We start from the raw sequence: 14,379 nt of genomic DNA on the forward strand, positions 1-14,379 counted from the left end.
GCTTTAAGCCAATGTGTTTTTGAGGAGTTTATGTAGAGTAGTTCAGCATAATAGATTTATGGCTGTGTGGGAAAATATGCTTTTCCCGCTGATGATAAATCTGAAAACTTTTTTTTGGTTTGTTCAACACGCAAAAATGCTGACTCTGTAAAAGTGAGATTTGTTAGAATTTTTTTTTTAAAGTGAAACCTTGCCAGCTTTGAAGAAAAAGCAGTTTATTTAACAGGTTTGGACTGTACTCTCTTCTGTTGTATTTTGAGGCAGGTAGAATTACGAGTTGGGTTTGGCAAACTTTTCATAAGGAGCCAGATAGTATGTTAGGCTTCCAGGGCCACCCTGTCTCAGTTACAACTACAAAACTCTGCCTTTGTAGTGTGAAGATAGCCCTAGGCAACATGTAAACAGATTGTTGTGGCTGTGTTCCAGTAAGACGGCATTCACCAGAACACTCAGATTTGGCCTGTGGGTCGATTGTAATTTGCCAATCCCTGACTTCAAATTTTACAGGACAGAATTTCTGAGACTTCTGAGGGGTTATTTTGAGCCAAGTTTAAGAAAACTGCACAGAAAGTTAATGAAAACTCCAGTAGTGTGGTTGAGCAGTTGAGAGTTGTAATGCCTGGAAGTCAGAGAGTTACAGGGTAATTCCAGCCATGGTATCAGCTAGGTGGGAGATTTTCCAGTTGCACCTCCCCTCCTTCTCTGTTTCTCATTTCTGCTCCTCTACCACACAGAATGAGAGTGGGGTGCTGGGGGGTGGAGCTGGATAAGCCAGGTGGTGCCTGGAACCACGTCCTTAGTGGTGTAAGGTCATCAGGGGCTCACCTGCATCCTTCGAGAGTGCAGGTCCTAGCCATGGAACAGGCGCTCAGCTTGGACTTGTGGAAATGACCAGCACCTCTTGTCAGGCCAGACCACTTTCTCCTCTCTTGTCTGCAGACCCTGCCTTCCCTTTGTACGGCTAGCATACTGCACAAAACTCTCCATGCGTCATTTGCCCTTCAGTTCCAGCCTGTGAGACAGCCTAAGGATAGCTTGGCATCTCCATGTTACAGCAGAGGCAGCAGAGCCTGGGGCCAGAGGGAAGCTCCAGGTCTCTGATTCCTAGGCCAAAGGACCCTGCTGCTTCCTGGCGTGGGTCCAGAATGGAGCTCTCACCCGCCCGGAAGTGTCCTTTCCTTACTAGGCCTGGGGTTCCCTCTGGAGAATTTACTGAATGACCATATTATGATGTTAATATTTCTTACTTGGGGCTGTAACTGTAAGCTGTCTGGAGTCCTGCTGATGAGGGAAACTGAGCTCTGAACTGAATGACATTTGACTGTGGTGCTGTGGCTAGGACTTACAAAACTATGTGGAATAAAAGTGGCAAGAGTGGGGCTTCCCCGGTGGCGCAGTGGTTGAGAGTCCGCCTGCCAATGCAGGGGACACAGGGGTTCGTGCCCCAGTCTGGGAAGATCCCACATGCCGCGGAGCGGCTGGGCCCGTGAGCCATGGCCGCTGAGCCTGCGCGTCCGGAGCCTGTGCTCCGCAACGGGAGAGGCCACAGCAGTGAGAGGCCTGTGTACCGCAAAAAAAAAAAAAAAAAAAAGTGACAAGAATGGACATCCTTGTCTTGTTCCTGATCTTAGAGGAAATGCTTTTAGTTTTTCACTGTTGAGTATGTTTGCTGTGGGTTTGTCATATATGGCCTTTATTATGTTGAGGTAGATTCCCTCTATGCCCACTTTCTGGAGAGTTTTTTATCATAAATGGATGTTGAATTTTATCAAAAGCTTTTTCTGCATCTAATGAGATGATCATATGGTTTTTATTCTTCAGTTTGTTAATATGGTGTATCACACTGATTGATGTGTCTATATTGAAGAATCTTTGCATCCCTGGGATAAATCCCACTTGGTCCTGGTGTATGAGCCTTTTAATATATTGCTGGATTTGGTTTGCTAATATTTTGTTGAGGATTTCTGCATCTCTATTCATCAGTGATACTGACCTGTAATTTTCTTTTTTTGTGGTATCTTTGTCTGGTTTTGGTAGCAGAGTGATGGTGGCTTCATAGAATGAGTTTGGAAGTGTTTCTTTCTCTGCAGTTTTTTGGAATAGTTTCAGAAGGATAGATGTTAACTCTTCCCTATTTTAATTTAATTTAATTTTTTTATTGGCATATAATTGCTTTACAATGTTGTGTTAGTTTCTGCTGTACAGTGAAGTGAATCAGATATATGTATACATATATCCCCTCCCTCTTGGACCTCTTCTCTAAATATTTGATAGAAGTCGCCTGTGAAGCCATCTGGTCCTGGACTTTTGTGTTCTGGAGTTTTTAAATCATAGATTCAATTTCAGTACTTGTAATTGATCTGTTCATATTTTCTGTTTCTTTCTGGTTCAGTCTTGGGAGATTGTACCTTTTTAAGAATTTGTCCATTTCTTCTAGGTTGTCCATTTTATTGGCATGTAGTTGCTTGTAGTAGTCTCATGTGATCCTTTGTATTTCTGTGGTGTCTGTTGTAAATTCTCCTTTTTTGTTTCAAATTTTGATTTGGGCCCTCTCCCTTTTTTTCTTGATGTGTCTTGCTAAAGGTTTATCAATTTTGTTTATCTTTTCAAAGAAGCAGCTTTTAATTTCATTGATCTTTTCTGTTTTCTTACTCTCTATTTCATTTATTTCTGCTCTGCTCTTTATGATTTCTTTCCTTCTTGGTGTTTTGTTCTTTCTCTAGTTGCTTTAGGTGTAAAGTTAGGTTGTTTGAGACTTTTCTTGTTTCCTGAGGGAAGCTTGTATTGCTATAAACTTCCCTTTCAGAACGGCTTTTGCTATATCCCACAGGTTTTGGATCATCATGTTTTTGTTTTCATTTGTGTTTAGGTATTTTTTGATTTCCTCTTTGATTTCTTCAGTGATCTGTTGGTTGTTTAGTAGCATATTGTTTAGCCTCCACATGTTTATGTTTTTTGCAGTTATTTCTTGTTGATTTCTAATCTCATAGCATTGTGGTTGGAAAAGATACTTGACATGATTTCAGTTTTCTTAAATTTACTGAGGCTGGCTTTGTGGCCCAGCATGTGATCTGTCCTAGAGAATGTTCCATATGCGCTTGAAAAGAATGTGTATTCTGCTGCTTTCAGATGGAATGCTCTGTAAATATCAGTTAAGTCTGTCTGGTCTAATGTGTCATTTAAGGCCTGTGTTCCCTTATTGATTTTCTGTCTGGTTGATCTGTCCATTGATGTAAGTGGGATGTTAAAGTCTCCCACTATTATTATGTAACTGTCAATTTCTTTTATTTCTGTTAACATTTGCCTTATATATTGAGGTGCTCGTGTGTTGGGTGCATATATATTTACAATTGTTATATCTTCTTCTTGGATTGATGCCTTGATCATTATGTAGTATATTTCTTTGTCTCTTGTAACAGTCTTTATTTAAAAGTCTATTTTGTCTGATATGAGTATTGCTACTCCAGCTGTCTTTTGATTTCCATTCACATGGAATACCTTTCTCCATCCCCTCAGTTTCAGTCTGTATGTGTCTCTAGATCTGAAGTGGGTCTCTTGTAGACAGCATATGTATGGGCCTTGTTTTTGTATCCATTCAGCCAGTCTGTGTCTTTTGGTTGGAGAATTTAATCTGTTTGCTTTTAAGGTAATTATCCATATTTATGTCCTTATTGCCATTTTATTAATTTTGGATTTGTTTTATTAGGTCTTTTTTCTTCCTTTCCTCTTTTGTTCTCTTCTTGTGTGATTGATTATCTTTCATGTTGTTTTTGGATTCCTTTTTCTTTTTCATGTATATATCTATTACAGATTTTTCATTTGTGGTTACCATAAGGTTTTGATATAGCAGTCTGTATATATACATGATTGTTTTAAATTGCTGGTCTCTTAATTTCAAATGCATTTCATATATCCTGCCCTTGTACTCTCCTCCTCATGATTACTGGTTTTGATACCATATTTGTGTGTGGATGATTTCCTACTCTTACTATATGTTTGCCTTTACCAGTGAGCTTTCCTCTTTCATAATTTTCTTGTTTCTAGTTGTGGCCTTTTCTTTTCCACTTAGAGAAATTCCTGCAGTATTTGTTATAAAGCTGGTTTGGTGGTGCTGAATTCTTTTAGCTTTGCTTGTTTGTAAACTTTTGATTTCTCCGTCAGATCTGATGAGAGCCTTGCTGGGTAGCGTATTCTTGGTTGTAGGTTTTTCTCTTTCATCACTTTAAATATATTACGTCACTCCCTTCTGGCCTGCGGTATTTCTGCTGATAAATCAGCTGATAGTCTTATGGGGATTCCCTTGTATGTTATTTATTGCTTTTCCCTTATTGCTTTTAATATTTTCTCTTTGTCTTTAATTTTTGTCAGTTTGATTACTGTGTGTCTAGGTATGTTCCTCCTTGGGATTAATACTTTTTTAATTGTACTGGTGTACTTCTTTTAGAAGCCTATGCCTTATCCTACAAATGCCTTATGTGTATTGTTGCCTGTTGTTTACAGAGCCCTCGATTAGACAATAAGTTGTTACTTGATTCTCCCAGCCACCCTGGTGCTTATCCCCATTTCACAGGTGAGGAAAGTAAGGTTTCAGAGATTTAGATAGGATGACCCTGCTTTCTGTTTGCCTGGGGTAGTCCTGGCTTATAACTCTTCCTCTGGTATAATTGTCAGTAGCACCCCCTTTTCACCTTCACAAGGGCCCTGTTTTGGCTGATAAATTACATTGTTGGCCTAAGTTTAAAGGACTTGTTCAAGTAAATGGAGAACTCAGCCCTTGAACTCAGATCCTTGTTATCAAATTGGTCTTTCTTTCTAATATAGCAGAGGATCATGACACTCGATTTAGACAAAGTTCAATTGAGCAACAAAATGGGAGGTAAATTTCATACAGCCATATCTCTGTTCCAGATCAAAACTTCACTTAGTATTACCGGGCATAACAAACACGGGAGTTACTGCTGACACAATAAAACCAAATGACTGGGCTTCTGAGTCAGAGACATTTGGGGATCCTATGAGTCCCATTGCTGGTTATTGAGTGCTGAGAATCTGCTTGACTTTGGGTTTTGCTGAGGCTTGGATTTGAGTGGAATAGGCTGCTTAGTTGGAGAGCTGGATCGTGTTCTGAGTTTAACTCTTAACGCTTCTCTGCTAGTCATCTCCTGCACATTTGGGGAAGGTTGTGTGCTGGAGCGGCCTCCTTCAAGTTGGGAGGTGGGCGGGGGGCATCTTTTTAATATGGACTGTTTCCCAGCAGTTGGACAGCTAATTTGCCTAGACTGATGGTCAGAGAGCCTTTTAGAGATTGTCCAGATTGAGATGAACAGTACTTGGCATTCACGGCACTGTCAGCTCTGACAGAGCAGAGAGTGGTGGGGAGACCTCAGGCACCTAGAGGCAGCTGGGGGCTTGTGGGGGGGTGGGCCCCAGTCTCTTGGAGAATCTCCCAGGGGGATGCAGTCTGATGGCTCTGGCAGCCGGCCTCCAGCTCCTCAGGTACCCAGCACCCTGCTGTGAGTGGAGGCCTACGAAGAGGGAAGCCACTGTAGCCACAGAACCTGGCATAGTGCTGACATGACATAGGCACTCAGTACCTGTTTCATTGAGTAGAATAAACAAGCGTTACTCCCGCTGTGGACAAAGAATGTCGCCTGCCCATTTCAGTAAACAAAGGATACTGGGGCCATCAAGCCATCAGCCACTGTAGCCACCATCCCCCATGGTGCACACTGAGGGGATTCAGGATGGAGAAAAGCAGGATACTGGCCCTAGATAGCCAAGGTGCATATCAAAGGAATGATTTCAATAAGCTCAGACTCTTGCATCTTCCCATACATAGAGAAGCACTAAATTCATTAACTTGAGATGTCTGTTTTTTCTTTAATTAGTAATCTTTTTTTTTTTTTTTTTTTTTGCGGTACGCGGGCCTCCCACTGTTGTGGCCTCTCCCGTCGCAGAGCACAGGCTCTGGACGCGCAGGCCTAGCGGCCATGGCTCACGGGCCCAGCCACTCCGCAGCATGTGGGATCCTCCCGGACCAGGGCACGAACCCGGGTGCCCTGCATCGGCAGGCGGACTCTCAACCACTGCGCCACCAGGGAAGCCCTAGCAGTAATCTTTTGATGGTTGATTACCTGGGTTTTTGCAGAAACTCCTATATATCCTGGCTCCTCCCTTACCTCTTTGGACCAGTATCTCAGAGCTATCTGAGAGGCTGTATCCTAGACTTAAGTCTGCAGTAAGTCCACAGAATAAAGTATAATTCTCAACTTTTAGGTTGTGTATTTTTTTTCACTCGACACCTCTTCTGTGGCTGATTACCTGTACTGCCTTGGATGAGTCCCTTTGTAAAGTAGGGACAGTGATGATATGCAGATAAGGCCTGTGAAAATGAGAACTTGCCTCACCTGCTACTTCTTAACTAGACCTAGAACTTAACTTGTTAGTGTCTAAAATATATAGTGTCATTGCTTTTCACGGACACACTTTTTTTCAACAAATTAAGTAATCTAAGAGGTGGCTCTTTTCCATTTTTCCCTTAGGGGATCCAATCAAATGAAACAGACATGCATTGAGTGCCTGCTGTAACCTAGCCCCGTTCCAGGTGTGGGGAATACAGCAGTGCATGAGGCAGGTAAAGCCCCTGAGGTATGTGGGGCAGGTAAACCAGAAAATGTCAGATGTGATAAACACTATGAAGGAAATAAAACAGGGTAATGGGGTCATGGGGATTGGGAGGGTTATTTCCTATTGGTTTGTAACGTTTGGGCTGAGACTCGAATAAGGAGGAAAGCCAGCCAGCCTAGTGCACAGCATTCCTGGCAGAGGGACTGGAGAGTGCGGAGACCTTGAGGCAGGAACGAGCTCCGCGTGTTCAGAGAAGGTGATAGATGAGAGGTGGGAGGGCCAAGGTCATGGAAACTGCTGTGGCCTTGGACAAGGAGTTGGGGTTTTATTCTCAGGGCGACAAGGTTTAAAGCAGGGAAATGACGTGTGGTTTACATTGTAAGTGGGTCATCTCTTGGCTCGGTAGAGCTCTGGGCTTCTGCGGTGCTTTGACACCAAGTTGGAGGCTACTGACATAGTCCGCGGAGAGATGACGGTGGCTTAGGGTAGCGTGGTGGGGTTGTGGGTGGGGCTGATGGGATTCACAGGTGGGGCGGGGGGCGTACAGCTAGTGAGAGGACAGGAGACCAAGAGACTTCTAGTTTGGGATTTGAATCATTGGGGTAGATGATGGTGGTGGCACATATTTACTAAAATAGAGAAGAACAAGTTTGGAGGAGGGGGATAAAGAGCTCAGTTTGGGGATAATCTGGGGCGGGAGGTAGATGGAGTTACAGATGAGACAAGATCAGCCATGAGCTTTGTCACCTCACATCAGCTGTTCAGTGTGGGTCATGGCTACATGGAGATTCATTATAGTATTTTTACTAGTTTTGTGTATGTTTGACGTTTTCCATAATAAAAAGGAAGAAACTTTGAGAGATAAAAGAGTTCTATGTTGGATGTTTTGTTTGAAATGGAAATTGAAGTCAGCAGTTGGGTATACGAGATTGGAGTTCACTGCTGGAGATGAAAAGTTTAAGCCACATAGAGATGAGAGGGAGAGGGCCTGGCACTCAGCCTGGGGCATGTCAACATCTAGAGGTCAAGCAGGAGAGGAAGGGCCAGCGGAGGAGATGGGGAAGCAGGGGCTGACCAGGCAGGCGGGTGATCAGCAGGTGTTGGTGAAGCCAGGAGGAAAAGTGTTTCCGGGAGGGAGCAGCCAACCACGTGGAAGTCTGCTGGGAGGCCGTCACTGGATATAGCAGAGTGGATAGCGGGCCACCGGAGTGGCTGGCTTCAGTGTCAGTGCATCGCTGAGCGTGAACGCCTGACGGATGTGTTGGGGAGAGGGTGGAAATAGGGAAGTGGAGCCAGGACCATGTATCCCTCTGAAATTTTTTATGTGGATGGTAGCAGAGAAATGGGGTAACAGCTGGATTAAGCGAGAGGCTTGTTTTAATTGTTATGTTTTGAGAAGCAGCAAAGCACAGTGGTCAAGTGCCTGGATTCAAATCTTGGCTTTGCCACTTACTAGCTCTGGGACCTCAGTTTTCTCCCATATAAAATGGGGATGATAGCAATACCCACCTCTTCGGGTTGTTGTGATGATGGAATGAATGCTGTACGTGGAGTGGCTAGCCCGTGGTGAGCGCTGTGTGTAGGCGTTTGCTGCCGGTGTCCTTATGTGAGGCGGCAGACCCGAGTGTGTTGTCATGGAGACAGGGGAGCGGGGAGTGATGCATGAGAGAGTGAAGGCTTGAGGGGGCAGAGAGCAGACTCAGCCCAGGTGGATGGGTGAGTCTTTGGGAGGAGCAGGAGAGCGCATTGTCACAGCAGGCCGTGGTGTTGACGGCACACACCGCTGAAGAGGTTATACAGTTGACAGCATTGTGTGGTCTTTCCTTGTCAGTAATTTACTTCAGTAAAACCATTTTCTTTTGATCAGATTCCTACTCATCAGATTGGTGTTCAGCCACAGTTAAAATCATGTCTCTGGGCCTTGGTGTCCTTATGTGTAAGATGACACACTATTCTGGATAATGATTACATTTTCCTTCACCTCTGAAATGCTCTGTGCCCCATCTGTGTTTTTGTTTCAGGTCGTCTCTACTACTGACTTTGTCTAAATTTTTAAGCCAGCAAATGAATGAATGGGAGTGAACAGGGGAAAGCGGCCAGGTTTCCCAGAGAAAGGCTCATTTCCTGAACAGAGACTTTTGTAGCAGCAGTAACATCAAAATATCGTCCATAAAACCCTTTCAGTCAGTATGATGGCATTTCCTTTTAGATGCTGACTCTGACAAAGCATTAAAAAAGTGTGCTAGTAAAAGTTGGCAAATGTATTGTTATTTTACTGAACAGTAGAAGAGTCTAGATGTTATTTTATGGAAAACTTCATTTCCTGCCATGTGTTTTAACTTAGGACGTGGCTAGTTGAGGTTTCAATTGCGAAATCTTTTGCTCCATTAAGTATGAGAACAAGTACAAATGTTAAAACATACAGTTTCTCCATCATGTTTTGCTTATTCACTAAAAGTAGAGAAAGAATGGCATATAACCAGAGCCATAATCATGGCTTAATTATATGAAATAGCTTCAGAATAAAATAAAAGACACGGCCTTCAAAAAGATTTTGCTAATGTTTTTAATCCCCATTGCTAGAAATCTTTGTATAGTGAACAGTATTTATATTAAGAAAATAAGGTGTTAAGAGGGAGGCATGTCTTTAAAAATCATGAATTGTGCAAAGGTATTTTGTGTGACCAGTTATAGCAGTTTTGCCCAGATTATTTGGACTAATAGCAACAGGTATGTTGCCTTTTGTATTAATACCAGTAGGCATAAAGCATCTGGGATCATTTTTGGTCATGGGGGCTATCCAGATGAAAACAGGACTTTTTCAATGGGAAGTATAACTTCTTTCCCTTCTTCATTGAATTTATTTGGACATTGGCAAATGATTGTTGAATTCATTTTATGTAGTCTAGCATTTGTTGGTCAAGCATGCTCATGTTTCAGCTGAAATTCTCTGTGCCTTTCCCCACCGCCCCTGTGATTATGAGTGTCATTTCCCTGTGACCAGGTGACTCTTTGGGATGTGTTTAAAGCTTATACATATCTAGTTTTTAATGAATCTGACAGATGCCCATTAAACTGTTACAAATGAAATAATCTAGCTCTTGGCTGTGTTTTTGCAGATTATTGTATTGAAAGAAAATAATGACTTTACAAAAACAAATGTTTCTTTTTTGTAAACCTAAAAAAATGAGAGTAATAACGTCATGGAGAGTCCTCTGCTGATCATTATTACTTTGTAATAAGATACTTAAAATAGAGTGTCTGGCAAACAAAGGAAGATTCCTAATCTACTGAAGAAATCCCTGCCTTCCCTGACTTTTCCACAGTTTTGAACATGAATTTAGATTTTCTTTGGTGGTCCCCCACTTGCTTTTTTTTTCTTTTCTTTTTGGTTTTTTTGTTTTTTTGAACAACAAATAACTCCTGAATTTCTACTAACCTTTGTTTTGGAAACCAATTTTAAGTCACTTTAAGTTAGAGTTTTCATTCATTCTGCAGGTATTTACCGAATCTTAACTATGTGTTTGGCCCCATGCTTGAGGCAGGGAAGTGACCTAGATGGAAATTCTATCCAGTACGTGACCTCAGGAGGCTTGTGGTCTGTGTGTGGAAAAGATCTGTTCATGAGTATTTATATTTACATTAAATGTGCTAAGTATGATAAGACAGGCGGAAAAATTTTATTAGCAGAGTTGAGAGGATGGAGAGGAGAGGGAGGACCTGGGTGAGGGGTGGTGTTTGAGCAGGGCCCGGGGGCCTGGGTGGGAGGGTGACAGGACTGAGGGCGGGTGCCTGCCCAGAGACCTCAGCAGGGCTTTGAGAGGGAGGCAGGTGTCAGTTGCCTTTAAGGACTGGCAAGTCGTCCAGTTTGGCTGGTAAACCAGGAGGAGCTCAGGCTGGCATGAGTTACCAAGGCCTCTGAGCATTTTGTTTGTAGTTGAGAGTTAGGGAGACCTTGGAGGGTTTTGAGCTGGTGAGTAACTCGGTGAGGTCAGAACATTAGGAATATTCGCCTGTTGTCTGTTTTGAGAGAGATAAGAAGGAGGCTGAGGCAGAAACTCAAGTGAGAAGAACAGAGTTCTTGGCTTAGGATGGTGGTGGGTGAGCAAGGGGAGGAAGAGGCGTGAGCTGAATTCGTGGAACTGGCCTGTGTTAGCGATGAACCAAGACTGTGTGTGCAGGTACCAGTAGATCATGGATTTGACTTACTGACTCCAAGGTCGATCCAGAATTGAAACCTTGGTCTGAAACCTTGGTCGTGAAAGGCGGCTGCTTTTGCGGGGCCCTCTGAGGGCAGGAGCAGCCTTCTCCACCTCTGCGCCTCCAGCGCCAGGCACCAAGTTCAAGAAAGGTTTGTGGAAGGAATGAATATGCTGGGTTTAGTTGTGCACATCAGTGAGTTTGCCATTGGATCAGGACTTTCAGGTGGTCAAGGGCCAAGCAGACTGCTGGGTGTGAATCCCGACACGGCCATTCCTGAGTGATCTGGAGCAAGTTACTGAACCTTTCCACTTCCTCATCTGCAGAATGGAGGGTAACAATACTGTCTCTCGGGATAGAATATGGTTATTCATATTAGCTGAATGAATTAATGCACATAAAACATTTAGCTCAGCACCTGGCATACACCTGAGATAAATGCTCCTCAGACGTTGGCTGTTTTGACAGGGGCATGTAGATGTGAGCCTGTGATTGGCAGAGAAGTAACAGTGAATTGGGGTGGAGGGTTGTAGCTTTGGGAGTGCTTGGGGGCCTCAGCCCGGAGGTGAAGAGGGCGCAGGAGTGAGGCAGCTCAGAGGAAGCGCCTGGTAAGGAAGTGGGAGGAGGGGCGGAGAAGGGGCAGGAGGACCAGGTCAGAGAAGCAGGAGGGGGTCGGGAGAGTTCAGTGTCAGCCGTCCCAGGCAAGGAGGGTGCTTCAGGATGGAAAGGAAGTAGGAAGCATCAAATTCAGAGAGACCAGGGACGCTCAGAAGGGAGGCTGAGAACTGGGACTGGATGTTGAGTTTGGTTGTTCGGCAAGACATCCACCAAGCTTGGGAGAAGTTACAGGAGAGCAGAAGCCAGGTTTCCCATGGGTGCAGAGAGCATCAAGGGAGCAGGGAAGGTTCTGTTGGATGAAGAAGTATAAGTGGAGGCCAGTGTTAAAGGCAAGATTTCCAGAATAGCTTTTAAAGACAGTATGGCTTTTAAGTTTGTTCTAGCAAAACAATGAATAGGCTGTGGTACCGAGACCACCATGCTTTATAGTCTGTACTGTTGTCCATGAGAACAACTCCCCGGGGTGTGCGGTGCTTGGTCTGCGAGGCCCTGCATGGTGGCACTGGTGAGGTGGCATGTGCTATCGTAAATGGATAAAGTGTGAGATTTCTTGTAATAATGAATAAATACTGATAAATTCATTATAATTAATGCAATAAGATACATAAAAACAGACCCTTAAGGAGCACTTACTGTGGGCCAGCAGCGTTATGTGCGCTTTGCATATGTTGTCTCCTTTAATCTTCCCACCAACTCTGTGAGGTACAGGTGCTGTTATTCTCATCTCCCAGGTGAGGCGGCCTAGGGTCACACGTGTGGCCAGGGTCACACAGCTGGTAAGTGGTGGCACCAGGCTTCAATACCAAGCAGTCTAGCTGTAGAGCCTGTGCTGTTAAAAGCCGTACTCTGCTGCTTCCTTTTTGCTGCTGAATTGTTGAGGATGAGCAGTTAGCATTAGACATCATGTCTGATGAGTCAGGGGGTCTAGAGGAGCAGGTTGAACGTGGAGGAGAGGCTGGTGGGAGCTGGTGAAGCAGCGTTTCATGCAGGGTGGGGGTGGGGCCAGGCTCAGAGGCTCCAGAGGGGATATTCACCCCACTTGCTCTCAGGGAGAGGAGGAGAGAGAGGACTGGCACAAATACAGAGAAAGAGAGGCAGGGGATTTTACAGGAGCAAGAGAAAGGGAGAACATTTTAAGAGGTTTGTTGAGGTAGCGAGGGAGACCATCATCATCTGGAGAACTTTCCCGTGGATTTTTAAGAATTGTCTCCCATTGATAGTTTGACTGGACTTGGTCCTGTTGGAAAAAAGGGGCTAGGGGAGCTAGCATTAGGGTGGGAGGCTCACTGACCTCGACAGAGTCCCAAGGCGCCCCCTAATGGAGCTGTGAAGGTAACAGTCAAGGAGAAGGGCTGTGTTTGGTCACCTGCTACTGATTTGATTTGCTGCCAGAAGTGGAGCTGAAGGGCAGTAGGTGGAGGAAAGAGTCATATTGTCTTTTCAGCCCTGTTGTGAAGAAATCCCAGGTTTGGGAGGAAGAGAAACCCACAGGCGGAAGAAACAAGGAATGTAGGAAGTAGAGGCATTTGGAATTTGAGGGGTGTTGGAGGCATGGATGTCACTGAACTGAAGAGTACCTGACCCAGACCTTTTTAGGATTTTCTGGAAATCAGATACATCGTTTAAAATAGTGTTTCTCCAACGATCTGTAGCAAATGGCTGTTTTTGTTGTTTGAAGGTTGTGAACTGTTTATATCTTGTAAAATATAATAAAAAATGAATTAGAAAAAATAAATGAAAACAAAGGCACAAGGAGTACAAACCCAATTTGTTGTCTGTTATTAGATTAAACAGGCACACAACTTACTCTGTGAAAATTGCTTAAAATAAAAAAAAGTTTCTAAGTGCTTGGCTTTTAATTTCTGAAGTCAGCTTGGCGTGGGCTTCTGGCGGGCTCAGAACAAACACAGGCTTGTGGCTGACGGTGGGTCTCATTTATGTGCATAGCGCTGACAGAGCAGTCAGGCTCCAGGCAGGGCTGCATGGGGCTCCGGTGCCCCGGCTCTTCCCCAGAGCACCCAGCCTCGTGCGTGGCACACACTGCACGCTCCACAAATACACGCTTGTTAAACGGTCCCTTTCAGAGGTGAGTTTTGTATGCAGAATAAAATTCTCCCAAAATAATTAAAATTTGTTCACCTGGTGGTAGGCAGAATTCTGAAGCAAAGTGTGCTTTACTTTGTTTTGCAATTTTCAGAACCCACATCTTTGTAGATTTAAAAAAAACCCAAAAACCTACCTACCAGAAAGCCACAGTTTGTTCCTGAGTTGTGTGCACCTAACCTCAGCCACTCTGGTCTTTTGGCTCCAGGTCGTGTCAGCAGCTAAGGTGTGTGGAGCAGCTCATGAGTCCCCGTCTGTGAAGAGGCTCCGCCTGCTTGTAGCTGATAAAGACTTTTCTTTTAAAGCCGGCCAGTGGTAAGTGGCTTTTCTGTTTCCTAAGTGTGTGTGTGTTCAAGGTGCCATCAGATACAAGAGCTTGTTTTTCCTTCTGGAAAGGACTTCTATGGCTACTGTTTCTCCCAGGGAGTAGGAATTCTAGAGCGTCTCCATTCGGCCTGAGCCTCTTTTTGGCATGGAGAATCTGATTCATTTCCTATCCTCAGCTCACCTTGGTTTTGAGCACATGACCCTCTCAGTCATAGATGAAAATTGCTGCCTTGAGTTTTCCAGATTGAAACAAAGCAGCTAGTTGTGGTCCGAGGACCTGACAACTCTGATAATTACATTCTGCGGGAATGGCTGCTAATAGAATGCACTGCAGTAATCTAATCTGCTTCGGTTATGTGTTGCTGGGGGTTGATACACTTTTTTTAAAATTTTTATTTTATTTTTTATATAACAGGTTTTTATTAGTTATCTATTTTATACATATTGGTGTATATATGTCAATCCCAGTCTCCCAGTTCATCTCCTCCTCCCCCCCTTGTTGTC

General features: G+C 44.0%; 1 protein-coding gene across 2 annotated transcripts in view; it reads left to right on the top strand.

The window, feature by feature from the left end:
- The window catches only part of OXNAD1 (oxidoreductase NAD binding domain containing 1), a 55,745-nt gene that overhangs the window by 13,958 nt on the left and 27,408 nt on the right, over window positions 1-14,379 (top strand). For both annotated transcript variants that reach the window (XM_022561758.3, XM_022561759.3), the window contains one exon: window positions 13,757-13,863. In XM_022561758.3, the coding sequence (XP_022417466.1) occupies window positions 13,757-13,863 (107 nt within the window). The remainder of the gene's footprint in view (window positions 1-13,756; window positions 13,864-14,379) is intronic.

The sequence above is a fragment of the Delphinapterus leucas genome, chromosome 4, assembly GCF_059928025.1.
Source record: "Delphinapterus leucas isolate spDelLeu-1000000601 "Yukka" chromosome 4, BTC_Dleu_Yukka2, whole genome shotgun sequence".
NCBI lineage: Eukaryota > Metazoa > Chordata > Mammalia > Artiodactyla > Monodontidae > Delphinapterus > Delphinapterus leucas.